Source organism: Psittacula echo, assembly GCF_963264785.1.
Source record: "Psittacula echo genome assembly, chromosome: 1".
Taxonomy (NCBI): Eukaryota; Metazoa; Chordata; class Aves; order Psittaciformes; family Psittacidae; genus Psittacula; species Psittacula echo.
In genome coordinates this window covers 2,254,566-2,278,401 of record NC_137735.1, presented here as the reverse complement: position 1 = coordinate 2,278,401, position 23,836 = coordinate 2,254,566, and the positions used below count along the sequence as shown (strand labels likewise).

The following is a 23,836-nucleotide window of genomic DNA, read 5'->3' as shown; positions in this document are numbered from 1 at the left end:
TAATCCTTTTTGAAGGAACCCCATGCTGGATGGAATAAGAAGGGAGTAACATAGTAAGAAGGGAGTGTTATCTGGGCAGCTGAAGTGTGCAGAACAGATTAGCTGCACTGCAACTGCACATAGCCTGGCTGTGATCCCTGCTGAGAAACCAACAACAAAACCACCTGATAAAACCTTCACCTAATGAATTATTTCCAGTTAACTGGTGCTGGGTATCTTGTTTTGATTTCTGTTGCAAAATTAAGGACTTTGAGGGGGGAAACTTTTGCCACTTCCATGATATAATACGGAACATAAATATTTGGAAGGGAGCTATCATGAGATCAATGGAGACATCTGTTAAACCCACCTTGTATTTAGGGGCTATTTGGCTGGTAATTGAGATTGAACTGGCTGTAGATTTGAGGACTGTAACTGTTTCAGCAGGAAGGACCCTGATTTTTAGCCAATAAGGAGGAATTTGCTGGAGGGAGAGGATGGAGCCCAAAGCTCCCTACAGGAGAGGGTTTTTCTAAGCTCTTTTTTCCCTCTAGTGCAAACGAGTGTCTGTTCTGATTGAAGCACTAATAACACCAGCAGCTTCTCCAGAACGTTATCAGAGACCTGTTTGCATTCCTTGATGCCAAGTAGTTATGTTGCGTGTCTTGTGTTTGCCATCTTCATCCAGCTGTCCTGTTCTGTAGCGGTTTTAGCTGATACTTTTTCATGTGCAAAACCCAGCCAAGTGGTTGAATAGAACCAGAAAAATCCTGTTTCTTCACCCATCAAAATAAATAGCCCACCCTTGGCCATATATATATATATATATATATACACACACACACATATATATTGCTACCCATGGCCTTGTCCATCCCATCCGCTCCCCAGGGCATCAGCAGGGATTTGCGAAAGGAGGGCGAGCGTTGGTGTACGTGAGCAGCAATGCTCCTGGCTGTGACACGAGATTTGGTCATTTCAGGGTGACTGCTTTTGCAATACAAATCTTTTCCTTCACCCAGAGCTTGTGTTTCCCTTTTGCTGGGTTGACAAAGGGTGCTTTCAAATAGAAAGCAGTTGTTAAAGACAGTGGGAGCAAACCCGGTGCCCCGTGGAGGCTGCTTCGCGTGTGTGCTCCCTGTTGTTGGAAACCCGGGATGCTCGGGTGTGTATTTTCAATTTCAGCCTGTTAGAATTCATTGAAGATGAAGAAATCATTGCATGTGATTTTTGCTCAGTTGATTCAGGTCCTCCTATGCAGGTTTGGGGCTGAGTTGTGAGCAATTCATTCCACAGCCCTTGTGTCACTTCCAGCGTAGCTATCACGGACGAGGTAAATGTACATTTTTAATCTAGACTCATTTACTGCAAATCATTGCTGAAATCTCATTCATCTCGATCCTGGAGGACGTACATATTACCCTGAGAATATGATTTCTTTAAAGCTTAATACTCTCTTCTTTATAGAAAATTGCTTGTAACTGGTTTTACAAACGTTCGCTCCGCTTTTAATGGCACCATTTGGAAACTTGCAAATGCAGTTTGACCCTTTCTGCTTCCGAGTAAAAAATCATCCCAAGAAGTGGAGTCAAATAATAAAGTTGAAGTGTTTCAATAATGTTCCTCTTCTCCCACCATAAGATTTTCCCTTTATTTTAATTTCCTTGCTGGAAATTGAAAACCATGTCCGGGTTATTTGATCAAACCACAGAAATAATGTTTTCTTGTTAAGGACAGAAATATTCTCCACAGTGTTTCTTCCTTAATACATGTTGAAAAGCAATATTCCGGCAGCGCATTCCGGGACCTACCCAAAATTGATGCTGTGTTTTTGAAATGACACAGAATATTTATTGTTCCGGCCATTAGTTTTTATGTGGCACGTTATTAACCTCTCGAATTTGTCAAATATAAGCAGCGCAAATAGAAACAATGAGATGCAAGAAAAGAGAGATGGGGAGGTTAAACATCGCGCAATTCAATGGGATGGGGGAAAGCGTTTGGCTGTGGAATTGTCTCCCAAGGGAACTGGTGGTGTACTCTGCACCTTGAAATAGCCCAAAGTCCTGGAAATTCCCTGTTTATGGAGGAAATCCTGCTGGAGAAGCTGGACTACTTAGATGACCTAATAGGTTTCTTACTGCTTTGAGTTTCTTGGGTGACCTGGGTTTTTTGGGCTGGTTTCGGACGGTAAAGTGCAAAACAGCTGAAAACAGAATTCCCTGTCTCCGGGAACACCGGGCTTGTGTGACCACTTAGTAAAATACCAGGAACTTCATGTTTTCATCCAAAAGAGTGTAGTCACGACATCCAAGCGCTGCCTGACACCTAATGTGTGGTAGCGCTTCCCAGTTAAAAGCCAGATGCTGCAGTGCGCGTTCCTCAAGGTGCACATTGCCCAGTAAAGTGTGTTCAGATCTGCACGAGGCTGAGAGCTGAAGTGGTTTTTTTGCTCTTTGTTTGAAATTTGCGCTATTCTGATTCTTAGTTGCTGGGGTTTTTCCCACTGTTTCCACTGATCATAGCTTGGGTGGTGTGGAGGAGCCATCCACGTCCACTGCAGGAGGAAGGTTGAGGCTGTTTGTGAGCAGCAGATCAAGGGAGGGGATCCTGCCCCTCTGCTGTGCTCTGGAGAGATCCCCCCCTGCAGTCCTGATCCAGCTCTGGGGCAGCAGCACAAGAGGGACGTGGAGCTGATGGAGCGAGGCCAGAGGAGGCCATGGAGATGCTGCGAGGGCTGGAGCAGCTCTGCTCTGGAGCCAGGCTGAGAGAGCTGGGCTGGGGCAGCCTGGACAAGAGAAGGCTCCTGAAGGGGAGACCTTAGAGCAGCTCCAGTGCCTAAAGGGGCTGCAGGAAAGCTGGAGAGGGGCTTGGGACAAGGGCCTGTAGGGCCAGGCCAAGGGGAATGGCTTGAACCTGCCAGAGGGGAGACTGAGATGAGCTCTTAGGCAGAAGCTCTTCCCTGTGAGGGTGCTGAGGCGCTGGCCCAGGGTGCCCAGAGAAGCTGTGGCTGCCCCATCCCTGGCAGTGTTCAAGGCCAGGTTGGACACAGGGGCTTGGAGCAAGCTGCTCCAGTGGAAGGTGTCCCTGCCCGTGGCAGGGGTTGGAACTGGATGAGCTTTAAGGTCCCTTCCAACCCAAACCAATCTGGGATTCTATGATGAGCTGCATTAAATTGTCACTCCAGCACTCTCACAATACTTCTATGAGAACAAAAAGAACCTTTAGGGGAGGTGTCTCATGGGTAGACCAGCTGCAGTTCTCTGTTCGTAGCACAGATACAGCCAGGGCAGTGCAGCATCCCCTTCAGTGACCTCCATCCTGGCTGCAGCCAGCAGGGAGATGATCTGGCTCCACATTTCTTGCTGCTGCTGTGCAGTTGGCTGGGTGCAGGCGTGCTCTGTGTTTTATGAAGGGCATGGCTCCTTTCCGATGGACTCTTGGATGGCAGTTTGGCTTATACAGATTGACCCAATCCACTGAAGCCAAGATCCTTTTATCCCATTAACTGTGCTCTTTGTCCATCGCTCCAGCAGCTGGGCTCTGCTCTCGTCTCTGTGCCCCAATCCCAGTGTGGGACTCTGCTGTTCAGGCACCGCTTGAAGCAGTCATTGTGTGCCAAGTGTCTGAGGGATGCACCTTATTTGCATAGATTTGAATAATGTCTACTTTATTGTGCCATTAAGCCTTCAATAAAAAGGAATTGCTTCTATAATTCAACTATAGGTTTATCAAAACACTCTAAATAGAAGTCTCTGGCAGAGGCTGGTTTTAACCATCTCATGAAAGGTCTTACAAAGTTTGGAAATCTGCTTTATTTTCTCTTTTTCCTTAAGTGGGCCATTAAAAGCCACCTGTCTGACTGAAGCACAAGCATTTATAATGACCTGGTCTTGGTTCCCAAGTCCAATCCCAAACCTTCTTGCAGAATAGCAGCTTGGATCTCTTTCAGCGAGAGCATTCAGAAACCACGCAGGAGGCAGGCACACTGCAGAGGTGGGGAAGGAAGGGAGGCATAAGCTCTTCTTAAGCCTCCGCATGAAAATGTCAGCTTGATGTAGCCAGCCAGCTTCTCCTTAGCTGCTTTGTGCCATGGTAACGTCTACATAGGTCATGTAAAGACACAAGCAGGCTTAGTGCAAGGCCAGCTGTGAGTGAGATCTGTAATCCCAGACTGGTTTGCATTGGAAGAGACTTTAAAGCTCATCCACTTCCAACCCCCTGCCTTGGCCAGGGACACCTTCCACTAGAGCAGCTTGCTCCAAGCCCCGTCCAACCTGGCCCCCAGCGTGCCACATAGCTCAGTGTGGTCACCATTCAGTTGCTGGTTGAATTACCCACGTGTTTTCCTCCCTGTCTACAAAATACAGTCCCCAGGCTGCACCACTGGGTCGCTCTGTGCCTCGCAGAGCTCACAGCGTGCCCTTCACTCTGGGCTGACCTCTTGCTTGCATCCAATTCATCATTCCCGTCACTCCGCATGTGAGTCATTTCATCAGCCTGCGCTTTGTTTCTTGGCCTGGCGAGCGCACGCTTTGGAGATGAGATGCAGGATGAGTCACAGTTCAAAAAGCAGGTGCCTGAACTGGTGCTGTCAAACCCAAATTGGCAGGATTTGATTCTTTATGCTGGGGGTTTGCTGCTCTGAACTGCAGCTTGTGTCAGGAAAGCGGCTGGTATTGATGGACAATGCACCGCTTTTCCCCCCTTGAGATTTAAGGTTAAGAGGAGCTGCAGGAGAAATGATCTTGTGCTTAATTCCTCCCAGATCAGCTTGTAACTGCCTGATTTTGGATGCATGGTTATAGGAAGAATACTTCCTTGCTATGCATGGGAAATAGAGTACCCCATGCAGAGAGATCTGAGCAATGTGTTACTAACGCTCAGCTTCTCTGACACGGGAAGGAAGAATGCTCAGAGGTACACCCTCTGCCCTCCACTATCCATGGAATATCGGATGGATTAAAAAATCACTGCAGCATGAGGGTCAGACTCATCCCCATGAAATGACACTGGATTTTAGGTATTGGTGTGGCCACCGTCTCTGTCTTTTGCTGGGGGATGGCACTTGGCTGCCTGATTGGGGGGGTTTCCAGCACCAGTGGCACCTGCATAAAAGCTTCTCATGGTTTAGATTGGGATCAGGAGAGCAGAGAGGAGGAAGACGCCTGCCCTTGAGGAATGAAATAGAAATCACATGGGAAGGGAAAGATCGTGCCCATAGGGACTTATAATGAGAGTTTCTGCTGCACGCTCAGGATTTGTTAGTTGGAAAGGGCAGAGGAGAAAGGTTCCTGCTTGGGGCTAAGGGATGAGCTAAATTACCCCAAAATCCTTTCAGCTCTGTGACTGAGAGCTGTATAATGAACCACTTCCATTCCTCACCATTTTATGGTGTGCAGGAGAGTTAGGGTGGGTTTGATGCTGTTACAGCATCCTTGTCAAAGCCTGAAACACTTCTCAGGTCACCCATGGTCCAGAGCAGCAGATGCGGTGCAGAGGGATGGTTGGGAGAGCTGGAGAAGGGAGTATTTGTGTTCAGAGAAGAAATGCAGGATTGCTTATTCAGATGAGCCATTTGAAGGCCATGATGTGCAGTAGGGTATAGCCCAGGGACAGGCTGAAGGCACAGAAGAACATCAGGTGGGTGAATAAATTTATGTGGGAAAGAACAGAGGTTAGAAGAACGTTTCTGGTGTCAGAGCTGGGAGATCCAGGAGCCTCTGGAAAGGTCTCACAGAGGTGATGACACAGGGTGAAAGTGGAACTGCTTTTAAAGCAGAGCATTGCACTTTTATGTGTGGTCACCTGCGTAAGTGAAGGGCTGGATTTAGTGACCATGAGAAGGATTTCCTGTTCTCCTGTTTCTGCATAGTGACTGGAAGATGATGAGCATGCTGCTGAGCATCCCCAGGCCATTACAGAGTGTGTTGGAGTACAGCTGCACTAAGTAATGTATGTTAGGGAAGGACCAGAGTTGCAGAAGTGTTTTGATTAGAATCAGAGTCATAGAATGGTTTGGGTTGGAAAGGACTTCGAAAGTCATCTAATCCAACTTTCCTGCAGTGAGCAGGGACCCCTTCCACTGGAGCAGCTTGCTCCAAGCCCCTGTGTCCAACCTGGCCTTGAACACTGCCAGGGATGGGGCAGCCACAGCTTCTCTGGGCACCCTGGGCCAGCGCCTCAGCACCCTCACAGGGAAGAGCTTCTGCCTAAGAGCTCATCTCAGTCTCCCCTCGGGCAGGTTCAAGCCATTCCCCTTGCCCTGGCCCTACAGGCCCTTGTCCCAAGCCCCTCTCCAGCTTTCCTGCAGCCCCTTTAGGCACTGGAGCTGCTCTAAGGTCTCCCCTTCAGGAGCCTTCTCTTGTCCAGGCTGCCCCAGCCCAGCTCTCTCAGCCTGGCTCCAGAGCAGAGCTGCTCCAGCCCTCGCAGCATCTCCATGGTCATTCATCCAGTAGGAATTAAAAGTGAATATATTTGAAGGTCTTAGAAAATGCAAATTCTTCTTGGCTTGTTCAGTTGCTCCTTCATCCTCCTCTTCTCCCACTGCTTTTCCTCTGCTTGGTCTTTGCCACTCGCTCTGCTCAATGCTGAGGATGAGCACAAGTCCTCACTGTAACACCCAAGCACTCAGGGCTTCAGCAGGAACGTTTTATCAACAGTGGCATAAGGAAAGTACTTGGCTCACTCCAAAAGAAAACAAGCATTGTGCTTTGTGCCCACTTCCACTCCTGCTCCAGGAGTCCCTTGCCTGTACTTCCACAGTTGCCTTGCCTATGCTCTCCCTATTCCCTCTGCTAATTGAGTCTCCTATGGGATACAACACCAGGCTATGCTTGGGTGCCTTGTGGGAAAAGCGTTGTTTGGAGTTTAATCCCTTTGTTGGGGAGGAGATGAAGAAAACTGCAGTCATAAAGCAGGCAGAGAGCAGCTTCCATCATTACAGCCTGTGCAATACGTATTTATCCACCTTGCACAGACATACAAATTGTTGTTGCAGTCATTACAGCAAATATGAGATATGAAAACAGTTTTAAGTTTCATTTTGCTTGCTGTCACCTCTTTCTTTCTCTTTTATTGAGCAGCAGGAATTGAATAGCGTTGTTTGACTCCTGTTTTCTGTGTTTTGCATCGTATTGAGTTTCTGTTGAACATTTAAGTACAGAAGAACAATTTTATGCCTAATGGAAAAAGCAATAATTATTTCATTAATACCAAGGTAGAATTTACTGAATCAGAAAGTATTGAGTGTGTCAGCTAAAATTGGGCTTCGCAGCTTTTTTTGCTTATGTAGAACAAAAGAAAGCGTTTGCTTGTACCTGTACTCCTAGGTGTAGACTTGCATCCTCATCTTAGTCTCGTGCTGTGCAACAAGAATGTGTGTAATTCTGTATGGGATCATGGCCCAGCTCAGGTAGAACATATTCTAGCTTGACTTTGCTGTTGCATTTTGTCTTTCTAATGAGATGCTGAAATTAGCTGATGATATAAATAATATCTTTGTAAGAATACAGAGGGAGGGTGATGTTCAAAGGCACTGAGGGTCAGCAAAGGAGCCAATCCCTTGTTCCTCCAGGGAGGGAGAAAGGGTGCTCGTTATATCTTATAGAATCAGAGACTGGTTTGGGTTGGAAGGCACTTTAAAGCTCATCCAGTTCCAACCCCATTCCATGGCAAGGACACCTTCCACTAGAGCAGGTTGCTCTGAGACCCATTCAATTCATATCTTATCTGAAGACTTTATTTCATGTCCATGTTTGTAATGTAAGTGTGAAATACTTGTATTCGAGATAAACAGGCTTCAGAAAAGTATGTTAAGAGTGGTCCATCTTAGGTCATTGCACCAGGGTCACAAACCCATCCTCTGCCTTGCTGCTTTTCAGTTTAAAAAGGGCAGTACAATCCAGTAGGCTTCCTAAAGCACTTGCAGCTCCCAGAGCAACCAGCTACCTCAGAGTATAGTCCAGAGTGGTATGGAAGACCACTGGAAAATGAATGCAACTGCTTGGGAAAGATCATAAATGAAAGACAAAGCTGAGGGAATATGGCTTAAAGCAAACAACAGTGAAATAGAGTGTTTAGGAGTAAATGTTCTTTACCATGTATTGAGTATTGCTTACAGTTCTGGTGTCCTCAACATAAAAAGGACATGGAACTGTTGGAACAAGTCCAGAGGAGGCCACGAGGATGATCAGGGGCTGGAGCACCTCCTGTATGGAGACAGGCTGAGAAAGTTGGGGCTGTTCAGCCTGGAGAAGAGAAGGCTGCGTGGAGACCTCAGAGCAGCTTCCAGTGTCTGAAGGGGGCCTACAAGGATGCTGGGGAGGGACTCTTCATCAGGGACTGCAGTGACAGGACAAGGGGTAATGGGTTCAAACTGAAACAGGGGAAGTTTGGATTGGATCTAAGGAAGAAATTCTTTACTGAGAGGGTGGTGAGGCACTGGAATGGGTTGCCCAGGGAGGCTGTGAATGCTCCATCCCTGGCGGTGTTCAAGGCCAGGATGGACAGAGCCTTGGGTGCCATGGTTTAGTGTGAGGTGTCCCTGCCCATGGCAGGGGGGTTGGAACTGGATGATCTTAAGGTCCTTTCCAACCCTAACTGTTCTATGATTCTGCGTTGGTTCTTACAGGGCTGTGAAGGTGTTACATGAAGTTAAAGTCTAGGAGTAGGAGTTGAATGGCCAAATTACAGTGGTCAGACGTGAATATATTTGTGATATATGTGCTGATGGGTTCCAAGGAAAATAACCCTCCATCCTGTTGTTTTGCATAAGCTGCTCCTTCATTATTGAATTCAGGGAGAAATACAAACCCTGTGCAATGCTTGACTTTTTAATAGTTAAGTAATTGTGTTTTTTGCCATGACTGGGGTTCTGATTGTTATTATCACTGCTTTGAGCTTTGCAGGCTTCACACTGGATACTTGCCAAGCACAGAAACATGGTTCATGCCCTGAAGCTTGTACGATCTGAGAGAGACAACACAGGGGGAAGAGGGAGGGTGTCACACGCTGTGTAACGTTTGCTTTCTCCTCTCCCTTCCCTCGCTGCAGACTGTACCAAAGCCAATTGCGCTGGAGCCCTGCTTTGGGAACAAAGCAGCCGTTCTCTCTGTGTTCGTGAGGTTGCCTCGAGGACTTGGGGGTATCCCACCACCAGGACAGTCAGGTGAGGAATGTCATTGTCTCTGCTGGCTTGGTATTCATAGAATCCCAGCCTGGTTTGGGTTGGAAGGGACCTTAAAGCTCCTCCAGCTCCAACCCCTGCCACGGGCAGGGACCCCTTCCACTGGAGCAGCTTGCTCCAAGCCCCTGTGTCCAACCTGGCCTTGAACACTGCCAGGGATGGGGCAGCCACAGCTTCTCTGGGCACCCTGGGCCAGCGCCTCAGCACCCTCACAGGGCAGAGCTTCTGCCTTAGATCCAACTTAAATCTCCCCTGTTTAAGTTTGAACCCATCACCTGTAGAGAGACATTAAGTCCTTTCAGAGCATCTATGTTCTTCTCTTAGCAGCTCTGAATAAAGAAGTTTTCTCCCTCCAGCTTAAGGTTTCTGTGTTCTCAGCCTTTTGCACTGAAACCTGAGGTCAGGGCACTGAGTCATCATCTCCTGGGCAGTTTGTGGTTTCACTGGGGTTTCTCCAATGCCCAGGGAGCACAATGGAGCAGAGCATTAGCTGGGTTTGAGGTGAGATGGTTGGTTTGTGAACTCTATTGAGCTAAATCCCAGTGGCCAGCAGTGGTTTGTCAATAGATCGGTCAGGAGGAGGATGCAGAGATGATGGACGCACAGCAGCACAAGGAAACCTCCATGCACTTGTGCTTGCAGGGTTTATTCCAGCACATCCACTGGTGCAGAGGAAGAGACGTCCCTTCCATATGATGGGTTTTATTAATACCCATACTTCTTATTGCCGGTTGCTTTGGATAAACCATGCAGTATTTAAAAGCTTATTTCAGAATAGAATCACTGAGTGGTTTGGGTTGGAAGGGAGCTTAAAGCTCATCCAGCTCCAACCCCTGCCACGGGCAGGGGCACCTTCCACTGGAGCAGCTTGCTTCCATCCCCATCAACCTGGCCTAGAGGTTTAATCTCTGAAGCCCAGATGCTTTTCTAGTGTGCTATTTTTAAGAAGAACTCAGAAAATGGTATTAATTTTGTGCCTTTGGGTGTGTTTGGACTGTGGTGGAAGGATTTATCTTTATTCAGTGACTGTTTCATTTGTTGCCTCAGGTCTCGCAGTGGCCAGTGCACTGGTGGACATTTCACAACAGATGCCAATTGCCTACAAAGAGAAATCGGGTGCAATACGAAATCGGAAACAGCAGCCCCCTGCACAGCCAGGAACCTGTATTTGATGCATGGACATCAGAAACTGCATAGGGTTTTAAACAAAACGGAGAAGTAATACCTAGGAGGAGGAGGAGGAAGAGGAAGATTTCCAAGTTGTGTCCCAAGAGACTAGAAGACGAAACACAACTTCCTTGAACCCAACTTTTTCTCTCATCTACGTGATAGTTGGCTTTATTTGACAACTGCTCCACTTAAGTTTTACTGACACGTGGCTTCAGATTGCTCCTTTGTTTTCTTCCAGTTTAAAGTAAAATGATTTTATTGCAGGTCCAGTAACATCCAGTCGCCACCATTCATGGTCAGTGTAAATAGAACAGTAGTCCAATCTGAATGACACTCAGGTTTATACATGGAAAGTGCTTTGTAGTTCCTGTATTTATCAAACTGTACAACAAGAAAAAGATGCAGTGTTTACAGGTGTCAGCTCTCAACACATAAACACTACTATTAATCTTCAAAGCATCTTCATCCTTTGTTTTCCTTTACTATTACATGTCTGTTCCCTCATTATTTAAGTGGAACTCTCTTCCAGATGCAGCAGTTTTGTAGTCATCATGGTCCAGAACATGAGGAATGCAGGAGGTGGCATGGTTTAAAGGTTGATGTCACGTGTTGCTCAGACCATGTGCAATACTTGGAGAAGTTGAGTGTCACTTTGGAAGGACTCAGTGTTTACATAGTCTTAACCTGCTTGGAGTACACCACACACAAGTGCCTAGACTTGAACAGATCTAGGGAGTGAGGAGGCTGCTACACAACTTTCTTTTTGCCATCATTCTGTTCCTTTTAAATATATGTGCACACACATAGATACAGTCACCCAAGGCAATCTCTGTTCTCTGTAATACATCACGTGCAGTCAGGGGAAAATGGCATTTTCCTGACCAACAAACTAGTCAACCAGATGGAAATATCTGGAGGGAAAGTAGAGTTTCTGTATCTCATAAGAAAGCTCCTGGTTTCACCAGCGCTTTTAATAGAAGCAGTTTGTGTTCCAGGCCAGATACATTATATTTCTTCTCATTTTCTCTGCCCATTTCCCTTCTTTCCCTCCCTCTGCCCTCCTGCCATTCTTCTGGATGAGAGCTGAGCTGTGCCAGGGCTCAGGCATCGCTCCTCAGCAGTAAGATTTGCTCTGTCTCCTTACAGGGTGTCAAAAGCAAGTCTCTGGGTGCCAGATCATTTGAGGATGAAGTAAAAAAGCACTTTAAATAACAGGCAAGCAGAGCAGCTTCGTTTGGCCACAGGTTTGAGTTCTACAAGGTCAGTTACTGATATGGTCAGTTACTGATAATCCCCATTGGGGTTGAGCTCTAGGATGCTGAAGGAGGTGGCTTGTTGGTGAAAGGAAGGGACTTACAAACAGCAAAGAGAAGCCTTAGCTTTGAGGGGATGTATCAAACCATCTGAAGTAGTCTGACTGGTTGGGTTTCGTGTTTTGAGGCTCAGGGTTGGACTTTAACACCTCTGTCTGTGCCTGCTGCTGTCCGATGTCTCCCTTGACTCTGGAATGTGGCGCAGTGCTGGAGCCAGCTCGCACGAGGTTGTGATGTTGAAGCTGGTAGGAAGACGTTAAGCCAAGGTGCCAAATGAGAGGTTGTAATTATTGCTTAATCACAGTAAATGTGGTTTCATTCAGGTCATGGTATCTGATGAGAACATCCAGGTACTTACAAAATGAAGAGAGAACACATGGAGAGGAGTGAAGGAAAGTGCTCTCGAATCTTCTGGCCAGGTAGCATCCTTTCCCAAAGTGAAACCCAAGGAACTGCATCTTTTTTTGTGTGCATGTTTTGGTGATCAATCACATATCAGCCACTCATTTTTGCGTTGTTTGGGGGTTATTTAACCGTGTATTTTGAAGAAGCTCTTTGGAGCGCGGCGGCATCGCAATAAAGATGTGAATGGTTGTGCGTGTCCGGACGGCAGTGATGGGGTAAAAGGCTGCTGGTTTAAAGCCTGTGGTGGGTTATAATTCTGATTTCATGTGTCATTTAACAAATACAAGAGGACTGCAGAAAGAAAAAAGATATTGTGGAAAAAAATGCATTTTTATATATATATATGTGTGTGTGTGTATAGATATATATATATATAAATAAAATGCATCCTTTTCTAAACCAGAAGTTTAAATGCCCTTCTCAGAGAGGAGAAGAACTACGGGAGGGGAGGGGGTGAGCTTTGTCTTTTAGAATGAAGGGGTTTAGGCAATTGAAGTTTTAACTGATGCACAGATTACCTCAGACAGATTCATCTCCTGGAAGTATTTTCTAACGCCCTATGTGTATAGTGATAACCTGAACTAGAGAAATAATACTGGACTAAAATCCCTTTACCTGTCGTGATGCACATCCTCATGTTCAGAGATGTCTTCTTGCTTCTCCAATGCTGCTTTGGGAGCAGAACTGCCGCCCCAAGCTTTTGTGCTTAAGTCTCCATAGTTAGAACAGCACTTAAGCAAGTGCTTAAAGCCATGGCTTGGGTTTTGCTGGACAGAAACAGCTTTCAGATCAATGGGCCTAGAGGGGTGATGTATTCTTACATTACAAAAAGACTTCAATGTGGCTTTGGTGGGTGATTTCCCCCTCCTGGCGAGCTGGGTCTTAATGTTGGAATGTGCCCAGCACTGTAGCCGTCAAGTGTCAGATGTTGGAAAGAGAAGCAAAAAATGATCAAACTTTGAGGTTTAGGAGAACCAAATGATGTAAATGGAGGAACAAGACTTATTTATATAAATAAAATGAAACGGCTCCTTTAGGATGCGGCTCTGCTCTGCGTCTCATCTCCATATTGATGAAATATGGAACTCTCATACATGTGTCTGCTGCAAACAGTTTCATCCCGACTTGGAAGGTAAAATAGAGACAAAGGTGGGACTGCATCGGGGGAAGAGAACTGCTGGTGCTTTATCACCAGCCCAATATCAGAAGTGAAGGATTTGTGGGTTCAATTCTTTTGGAGGTGGTGCTGGGGGCAAGAACAACCTTATTTCATGGGAGAATCTGTAAATAGATGACAAATAACACACCAATTTTGCACTTGTACATAGCGTATACAGTAGTGTGCGGAGCATTGGAAGATTGAAAGTGTACATAAACCAGAAGAAAACCTATTGAATGTATTTTTGATGCATTTTAAATGATGTATGAGGTTTGTCTTAATAACTTCTTCATCTGATCAGTATTAGATAACTTCCCAGGGCTTTAAAGAAACATCAAATTATAGTCGTGCTATCTTGCAGTCTAAAGCAGGGAGGCATAACTTGACTTTTATGTATTCAAATGCAGTTCACTTAACTGTATAAGCGAAGTAAAATACAGCTCTTCCATTTGAAAAGGGGGGAAAAAAACCCAACACTTGAAGACAAGTAATAAATGTCCTTAAAGGAGTCATTACTTGGAGGATTAAGTCAGCAGTTTGAGCCTCCACCATTAAGATTGTGCCAGTGATTTCCATTCAGAATCACTCTTATCGAGCCTTTATAACTGCCTGAAATCCAGCGTTCAAGGTCTCAACCCTCCAGGTCTATTCACTGACAGTAGCCTTTAAAAGAAAACCCATAAAACCTCGGAAATGTTGTAGGCCTTTTATTCTAGCAAGCTCCAAATAACACATATTTCATTGTTGTTCACCATTTTCCCTTTTCTTTAGCCCAGAATTCCCTGTGGCCTGTTGTAGCATCAGTGATAGTGGCTCTGCCCCAGTGTGGGTCAGTATGTTGGATGCAAGAAGATTCATGGGACACAACTTTTGAGTTATTGCCACCCTCCCTGGGTTTAAAATGTGCTGTATTGGAATTGCCAAAATGAAGCTCTACATGATGGGATAATGCCTGAGATTAGCATAAAGTTAGAGTGTGTAATGTACCAAAATGTGATGGTACGGTACCAGAAAAGCATGATGGCCCCTGTTGGCGGATACATGCTTCCTATGGGGTAATTTCTATAGTAAATACTGCTCAGAAACGTCATTAAACTGGGTTTATGGTATGGTTTTCAAATGGCAGCTCAGCTTGCTAGGCCCTAAATAAGCTGAGAAGAGCTCCTGATGCAACGCCTTCACTTAAACCTCAGGCTTCTCCCGTAACCCACCTAAAGCCCCGTGCAGCAAAGATGCTGCTGATTCTCCATCCTTGACTGCTCCCAGTGTCAGCAGCTGCATTCCCTTTTCCATGCGACCCGAGTTAGGGATGGAGCATCAGCAGCTGCCCTGAACCTCTAAAACCCTTTCCCTGCAAACAGGGCTTTGTGAGCAAAGAACAGACCCTGTGTGCCGGGAGCAACTCTGAACCTCATCCATCCAGCTCTGCATCACCTGTGGATGTCTCTTCTCTTCCTGCTTTTGCTCTTCATTTGGGAATGCCATAGGGGCAGGGGAGGGACAGGGGTGGGATTTCGGAGCCTCCTGAACTAAGCTGCGGGTTGGGAGAGGGAATTGTGTGTGTTTGACATGGGAAGGTGCCGCTGGAAGATGCGCGAGCACTCAGGGATGCAGGAGCGAAGGGGCGGAACCTTGGTTTTGGACATCTCGGTGGCAATTTAACTGAAATTCCCCCTTCTTCTGTTAAAGGCTGTTTAACTCAGATGAGTTCTCCCTGCTAGGATACCAGTGCAGAGTCTGGTTCATCCGCTTCTGCACCGGGGCAGGTTTTGTTCAGCTTACTCCTTCATTCTAACACTACGCACGCTCTATTTGTGTGCGTCTTCCAGGTACTTCAGGCATTTCCTCTCTGTTTGTCATTGATTCCACAAACCTCACCCGAAGAAAGAAGACAAATAAAGAATAGCGGAGTGTAACATATGTCAGCCCATTTCTTTTTCCTTTTCTTTTTAAGAAAACAACAAAAAAGAACAAAAACAGAGTTTTCTATGACTCGGGTTTGTGCACAATAACTGTTCTGTACACCAAGATCCTTGAATTCATTGTACTCTGTATTCTTTCCCCTTTGTTCTGTAATTACTGACGATTCTTATCTGTGTTCCGACTTGAGCTTAGTTTGTTAATATGTATAATTCAGCATTTCTTGCGTTCACGTGTAAATACGAGCAAGCATTGTAAACTATTTCCTGGCCGGGGATTGGGGGTGTTATGCAGACACACATTTAGGACTGCAGGTTTTGGTATAATTTTTTTGTATTGTAAAATAAAAGCCGATTTAAAGCAGGAAGGAGGAAATTCTTGGGAGGTCTGCGTGTTTTAAATCCAAAAATGTGACGTCCGTGTACATAAATCAAAGTCAATAACGCAAATCTTTCCTCGGAAATAAAAAGTAGATGACCTGGTTAAATTTCTGTTTCCTCTGCTTTTGTCTTCTCGTGCTTTCTCAAAGCGAAGGGAAGGATGCTCCGGCCTCCGCAGCGCTGGGGTTGTGAGTCCCTGCTGTTGGGATACAGCACAAGAGGGACATGGAGCTGCTGGAGTGAGTGCAGAGGAGGCCATGGAGATGCTGCGAGGGCTGGAGCAGCTCTGCTCTGGAGCCAGGCTGAGAGAGCTGGGCTGGGGCAGCCTGGACAAGAGAAGGCTCCTGAAGGGGAGACCTGAGAGCAGCTCCAGTGCCTAAAGGGGCTGCAGGAAAGCTGGAGAGGGGCTTGGGACAAGGGCCTGTAGGGACAGGCCAAGGGGAATGGCTTGAACCTGCCCGAGGGGAGACTGAGATGAGCTCTTAGGCAGAAGCTCTTCCCTGTGAGGGTGCTGAGGCCCTGGCCCAGGGTGCTCAGAGAAGCTGTGGCTGCCCCATCCCTGGCAGTGTTCAAGGCCAGGTTGGACACAGGGGCTTGGAGCAAGCTGCTCCAGTGGAAGGGGTCCCTGCCCGTGGCAGGGGTTGGGACTGGATGAGCTTTGAGGTCCCTTCCAACCCAAACAGACTCATAATTCTATGAGTCTGTGATTATCCCATTTGGTGACTCTGCTCCTGCCCCAGTGCTCAGGGCTTCTGCATTCATTGTTTAAATAAACCCAATGGAAATCCAGAATCTCAGCTCGCTCACTACTTATTTTCCCACTAAACTGCTCCTTGCTTTGAACCCAAAGAGGGGAAATCTGACATCCGGAAGCCTGTCTCTCCAAAGAGCTTTGCTAATGATATTGCCACCTTATCACATGCTGGTGCCAGACACACAGGAAAGCTGGAGAGCGATGCCGGAGGTGACCTCTCCTGTCCCACCGCTGCCCGCAGCGCTCCCTGGCATCCCGAAGCGCATCCCTGGTGCGACGCAATCCGTTGTTCTCCATTTACTTTTATGCCTCTCTCCAGCTCTGGAATTAAGCACTGCTGAGGTGAAGCAGGGTTGAACTTGGCTTTTATGAGCCATGAAGGTTTCAGTCACCGCCATCTCCAAGCACCGTTCTGCTACTTCATCCCATGGCGTTAAACTTGGATGCAGAAGCCCAGTTGCGGCTGAGCTGAGCGGAACATGCCAGCCTGCAAGCACAGCGTGGTGTGTCCAGACTTGTAATGAAGTGGGCAGGGGGTAGTGGTTTTACAGCTGGTGTAAACTCATTTCGGACAGCGGGATAAAATGCAGAGGTTCGAGGCCATGTTCCAACTCTGCTCTGATGTTTTCTTCTTGTGTTGTAGCAAAGAAACGAGGCTTGCAGGGAAGGAATGGAAGCTTGCGTGGAGGCTCTCTAAGGCTCTGTGTGCATCCAGGATGATGCTCTTTGCTGTCATCCCATTGCTGATGAACGTAGTTGGGTGAGTAACCAGTAAAGTATTTGCCATGCAGCTTGTCTTCCCACTAGACTTAGATATCCATTATTTATGGGAAGAGGGGAGGCAGTTTTAAGTGTTTATACAAAGCCATCGATTTAACTCAACCACCCTACAGAAAGCCTGGACCAGGCTGGGCGCTGTTTCTCTTTACCCAAGGAACCCCAAGGTGGGGTTTTGCATAACTCTTGGGTGATAAAATCTTCCCCCAGACAAAAGCAAGACCATAGAATCATGGAATGGTTTGTGTTGGAAGGGACCTTAAAGCTCCTCCAGCTCCAACCCCTGCCACGGGCAGGGACACCTTCCACTGGAGCAGCTTGCTCCAAGCCCCTGTGTCCAACCTGGCCTTGTTGGGTCAAACATCCAATGGTTCAGACCACCCTGAGATGCGCAATCAGACCCTTCCTTCCCCTTTTCGGTGTTCCTAAGTCCCCATTCAGACCGCATGCACCTCCCAGAAGCCACATTTGCAGGGAATTTAGCCCAAATTACACTGCCAAAAGCACCTGTGGCCCCTCTGGCTCTAACAGGCAGGATAACAACTTGCTCCTCTTTATTCCCTTGCTGCTGCCAATGAGCCCGGGTCACAGCTCTATAGGCCCATAGCCTGCAGGACTGGGGCTGCTTCTGGTCTCACCCCGTATTGGTGGTGATCAGTGATGCCACAAGAGGAGGGGATTTAATCCATCCTGGTCCTCACGCTCTCCCCTGTATTTAATATGGAAGCAGAGGTAACAGTGGGTAGGTTTGGACTGTGACAGCAGATCACACCAGGATGGGGTCTTAAAGGAGAGCATGGATCTAATTGATGTGGTTGAAGGTGTCTCTGCTCATTGCAGGGGGATTGGACTGGATGAGCTTTGAAGTTCCCTTCCAACCCAGACTATTCCATGATTCTATGACTCTGGTGTCCACGTTTCCCCATCCATCACCAGCAGCCCCCTCCGTGTTTTATCAGCTCAGCTTCCCAGTCTGCAGCCTCACTGTGCCTCCGGCAGCAGGCCTGGCAGGAATCCCATTGCCCCGTTCCCTGGGATCCCTCTTCCCACCAGAAATCATTTCCACTTCTCCTTAGATTAAGAAAACCCAAAGTGCTTTGAACGTTTTTGATGTCAGAGCTGATTCTGCAGCGCTTCCCTTTGGCAAAGAGCCACTGTTTCCGTGCTTGGCATGGAATGACAGCGATTTAACAACCGGAGCGAGGTGCATCCAGCCCTATCAGCACATTAGCACTGTTTGCATGGAGATCACGGACGGGAAGTTGTTGTTTCTGCTGTAAACGTCCCCTCACAGCGGTTGAACATCAGCTGCAGGGGTTGGCTTGTGCTGAGTCTGCAGCCGTGGTGTGATGAGGGTTGTTGGTCGCCATCAGGTCCTGTCTGCAGGCAGATACCCCGGGCTCTTCTCCATCACTGGGGCTACAGAGGTTGTAGGGTGTTTTCTCTGGGAATCAGGGTAAATCACTTTGCCTGCTCTTGCTTCACTGTTTGTCCCTGTCTGGTAATCGTGGAATCAACCAGGTTGGAAAAGACCTTTAAGACCATCAAACCCAACTACTACCCCAATGCTGCCAAGGCCACCACTAACCCGTGGCACTGAGGACCTCATCTACACAATGTGTGGTTGGAGGAGGGAACGGGGCTCAGTATTTTTGTGGGCACAGCCAGCACCCTCAAAAATCATATCCAGAGATGTGATAGAAGTGGGGGTCAAGCAAAGCCCCCTTTAGCTATTGTGGTGCAAAAATGTGTTGTCCAAAATCTCTTCACCTTATCTTTAGGTGATGCTCAGGCTTGCTCGAAGCCAGTTGCCATGACCCAGAGCAGGGATGCTCTATCCAGCCCCATGCTTTGCCCTGTATCCATCAAACCAACACGCAAAGCCTGCAGGAGCCAGGACAGGCTCTACCACGATGAGAGTCCCAAGGTCTCCTTCAAGGCCAGGTTCCCCCCTGCAACCCATGAGCTGCTGTCAGCCCCTTCTCCATCAGGCCCTGGACCCATCCCACAGCAGCTTTCCAGGTGCTGACCTTGGTTGAGGGGCCGCCTGGCAGGAAGCAGGGAAAAGCCATCAGACCTGCAGCGTTCCCACAGCGTATTCCAGGTCCAACCAGCTGGAACTGTCCCAGGGAATTCTCGACTGTGTCAGCAAAACCGCATCCACCAAAACAGCCCAAGAACTGTGGGGAAGGAGCTGGCTTTGACGAGAGTCCCAGCGCTGGCCATCACCCTCAGGCTTTGCGCCCCTCAGGCTGCTTCGTGTGTGTATAGAGACAAACGTGATTTTGGGGAGGAAAAGGTGCAGCATTTGTGGGTTCGACCTTGAGCTCACTTTGTGTTTAGGAAACAACTTGAATTTCATTTGCTTTTTTAAGATAAATTTCATATACATTTGCTTTCTAGATTTTTTTCCCCCCCGCCCAAAATTGGCAGGAAAACATTCAATTTGCCTCTAATCAATTTGCCTGTGATTTTATGGGGTTTTTCTAAGTTGCCAAAAATAACTCACAGATGTGCATGGCATGAACAGAAGCCTCCCCAGCTGGCATCAACCACCACCTCCCTCCTCCTCCAGCTCCCTCCTCCTGTGCCCTGCAGGAGGATGCAGCACCAGCCACCCCAGTTATTGCCACCCACCCAGGGTATATGGTGGTATCTCAGCATTAGTGGTCCAAGTGCCCCTAATTGTGGGTGCAATTATTGCCATCCCTGCTACAGAGAACCCCAGACTGGTTTGTGTTGGAAGGGACCTTAAAGCTCACCCAGTCCCAACCCCTGCCACGGGCAGGGACCCCTTCCACTGGAGCAGCTTGCTCCAAGCCCCTGTGTCCAACCTGGCCTTGAACACTGCCAGGGATGGAGTATTCCAATCTTAGTGTGCATCGCCCTTGCATGCAGCACCAGCATCCCCAGGACTCACAAGGGTCCATGTCCCATTCCCAGGTGGCACTGATGTCTCTCCATCTCAGAACAGTTGGGTTTTACCCCTGCTGCCCCTTCTTGCCGGGAGGCATCGCATCAGAGCTGGGTTTCTATCTAAGCACAGGGCATTTGAATCCCACAGCTCTGCCACCCCCCCCGGGACATCCCCCTATTCCTTCCAGCTGCCCTTACAGCATAAGACCAGGACATACAGACACGGATATCCCAGCACCACAGACAGGAGGAAAGGGCTCAGGAAAATGCATGTGTGCTTTATTCATGGATATATTTGAATATTGACATGTACAGAAGAGATAAGTACAAGTTATACCCCAGTAGTACAGGCAGACATCAACCACCCTCCCTATGTGCATGTGTATATATACACACACACACAGAGCCTTCAGCATCACCCTGGTACCCATGGGGTTATTGCTCCGAAACCAGCTCCCCACCACAGTGTCTGCCTCCCTGCTCATGCTCTGGCTTTGATGATGACGTGGTATTTGTACACACACACAACATTCCATGGGCTTTCAGGATGCCAAACCACTGAGAACGGTGCTGAGCAGCCAAAAAACCAGAGTTCGGTGGCTGGTTTGGTTTGGTTCTTTTTCTTATTACTTGTCCCACGTGACTCTTCTTTGTGCTTATGGAAGTCCCCAGGTATGGAGTAATCCCTAAAAGTATTGTTTCCTTTCCTCTCTTTTGGCTTTCCCAATCCTTTGCCTTTACAAGCAGCTGCTCTGACTTTGGTGGTGACTCAGGAGACTTCAAAATGAAGATCCGTGGTTCACTCCATAGAGTTCAACCGAGATGGAATTTCATCCCAGAAAATCACTGACTTTTCACCAGGGAACAGAAGTGGCCCGTGCACACACGAGTCTGTAAGTGGGGAGGAATGTACTCGGGTTTCCTTCCTCCAACAGGACTGCTCAAAAGCCATCCTTCTTTCGCAAAGTGTGATTCATGAATGGGCCTGGAGGGGGAATTGACATTAAATGGTGGCAAAAGGGGTGAAATGACCAGTAAAAAGTCATGCAGGTTTGGGGATTATTATTGGCGTCAATTCTGTGTGATACGAGTGCCCATCCCAACCCCCTGGCTCCTTCCTGCTGGATGAGAGGCTCAGTACTCTGTGCCCTACTTCATCTCAGAGCATCCCCAAACCCCAGTGTGCAGGACTTGGCCTAAGACAGTGCTTGAAGGATGCGGTATCCAAATCACAGCACAGGACAAAGGCTGAGGACACTTTGAGGCCTACACCCTCCTCTCTACAGATGATTTGAGGTCCCTCAAGTAAGGTCATAAGGAGGAAACCCCTCTCACAGACACCTATTGACACAAACTCACTGCAGTTTGTGCAGGGATCCCAGTAGATCACTGCTGTGGGGTTTGAGTCTCTCATGCAATGGCCCTGATATGATCCATGGCAGTTGGCTGTCACCTTCCACAGCCACTTCTAGCTGTTGGTTTGCCATCCTTCCATAACTGAGGGCTTGAGAAGACACCGCAATGGGAATTGAGGGTCTCGTTGGCCTGTGATGCTTGGAGACAACTAATATCCTAGAGTCTTTAAAGCAAGATCTAAACTCAGGGAATATGATGATGATGATGATGATGACGATGTGTTTCATTTAAATTGTTAAAAATCATTTAAGATAAACCTGCCATAAAACAAACAGACCATTGGTCCTGATGTGGCACATGGTAATGGACCAGGTAACCTCTGGAGGTCTCCTCCATCCTCTCTAGTCTCTGAGTATGATTCCCCACATGTATTTTTCACAGTCCTAAGGGAGACCTGGAGTGGGGTTGTCATCCTGACCACCCACAAGAAGTCTGTCTCTGCTGGATGTCAATCAGTCAGAGAAGAAAATGGCAAAGTGGCATTTCAGCATCACCACCAGTGAGTTATGAGAGGCACAGCAGTGGAGCCATGAGTGGGTACTCCTGGAAAGCAGCTGACACTTCATGCCCATCCTACACAGACAGATTAAAGGCTGGTGGAGATAAATGTGTAGAAGAGCAGGGCATGACCACAGGGTTCGGAAGGAAAGAGGCAGGAGAAGGCAATTCACAGCATGACCTCATGATGTTGAGGTAGTTCCTTGCCTTTGAAGGGCTGAGCATTAGGGTTTAACCCCTTTCTCACCTGTGGCTCAGAGGACACCAGGTTTGCAGAGCTGCAGCTCGTAGTTGTGTCACTTGGAGCAGAGATGGCTCCGTGGTCTCCCAGAGGACACTGATGTCCTGGGTCAAAGGGAGATGTTCACACTCAGAGCATGGCTATGGCACTGGGAAGGGAAGTGAGGGGCTCTCCTGCCTGTAGCACTACTTCCCTACCTGCTTTTCTGCTCTGAGTGAGCCTCTTGGCAGGGGAGATCTCACATCCAAGTTTCAGTTCAGAGTGAGACTTGGCACCCTGCACACAAGCCTTGGGTCTTGGCAGGTTAACTGATGGACTCGGTGATCTTAAAGGTCTTTTCCAACCTAAGCAATTCCATGAATCTAGGAATTGACGTTCCTTTGCACAGCCCTGGATTAAGACAAAAATTCCTACAGCCCATAGGATGCTAAGGAGCAGAACTTTGGATAGGATGCAGCCAAAAGGATTTCTGTGCATGTTTCACACATCCACAGGTGTTCAAAACCAAGTGACCAAAACCCAAGAAAGCTGTTGCAGTTTCTCAGCAAAATCTGAAGCAATAAACAACGGAAGGTGTTCTGCAGGGAATGGGAATAAGAAGTGCTGGACTTTGCTGCATCAGCTGCTCTTAAGCCTTTCTATGGATCCAAATGCTAAAGAACTAATGATGTTCCTTGAGGAGCACAAACCAAGGAATAAATGGGCTCCTTCAAAGCCCAGGCCCAAATATTCTGGATAAATCTGAAGCTATTCCTGTGCCTTCTGTAATGGTCAACCTGGGTAAGCTTTTATCCTGGGAAACCTTCTCACCCTTCCTTAACCATCTTCTTTCTTGGCTTGATCTAGTGAGGGGTTAACCCCTGCAAGAAGGCACTGGGAGTCCTCAGCTCACCTCCTCCATGGAAGACCCCAGTGCTCAGATAGTCCCAAATCATGTATCTGCCTCCTTGTGCCCTGAGAGAGCCGGGGGATGCTTGTCCTCACCCTCCAGCTGGGCTCTGGTTGCAGCTCAGTGGAATGGGTCACTTCATCAACCTTTGCTTAAATGACCTCTCAGCTTAGTAAAAAGGACTTGCACCTGATAACCTGGATACAAGTGGTTGCCTCTGCCAGCAATGAAAGGAGGGCAACCATAGAAATCCACTCTCTACCCATGAAATGATTCATGACTTGGCCTTTTCACAAACTGGCTGGGTATTTATATCCCGAGGGTGATATCTGGCAAACCTTTTCCCTCCTATGTCTTCCTAGGAAAGCTAATGAAATCCTGACTTAGGAGCCTCTGTCTCTGCAGGACTGGCAGATGCACAGGTAGCACGTGAGAATGGGTTGCATTGGGCTCACATCGAGTCCTGCCCATGGGCTCACATATTCATCCCTCATGGAGAAAGGTCAGCTTGGAGTGGGACAACATTGGCCTCTGGTTGTTTGGATGTGACAGAAAAATACCTCCCCCAGACACTTTACAGGACCAGTGAGCAGTGGTGCAAGGGTTGGGGCATGAGGAAAGCCAGCCGCGAACGAAATGCAACACACGTGTTTCTTCCTGAACACCACCAATACGTGACACACGTTTCTCTAAAAAGGAGAGCCCAAGGGGTAGGTGACAGCTTGGAGGTCCATGCTGGTTGCACGCTGGCCATGGTTTCAAGCCAGTTCTTGGTGTGGTTTCTCGGTCTAACCCAAAGGTGCTTCAGGATCCTCTCTGGTCAACAGAACCA

At 47.7% G+C, this 23,836-nt stretch overlaps 1 protein-coding gene across 1 annotated transcript in view; it reads left to right on the top strand.

Annotated features, from left to right (window-relative positions):
• ATRN (attractin) overlaps window positions 1-10,338 on the top strand; it is a gene marked incomplete at both ends in the record, with an annotated part of 172,601 nt that extends 162,263 nt beyond the window's left edge. Inside the window, 2 exons of the mRNA XM_080619602.1 lie at window positions 9,034-9,148; window positions 10,214-10,338. Coding sequence (XP_080475728.1) covers window positions 9,034-9,148; window positions 10,214-10,338 — 240 coding nt within the window. The remainder of the gene's footprint in view (window positions 1-9,033; window positions 9,149-10,213) is intronic.
• Window positions 10,339-23,836: the final 13,498 nt, after the last annotated feature.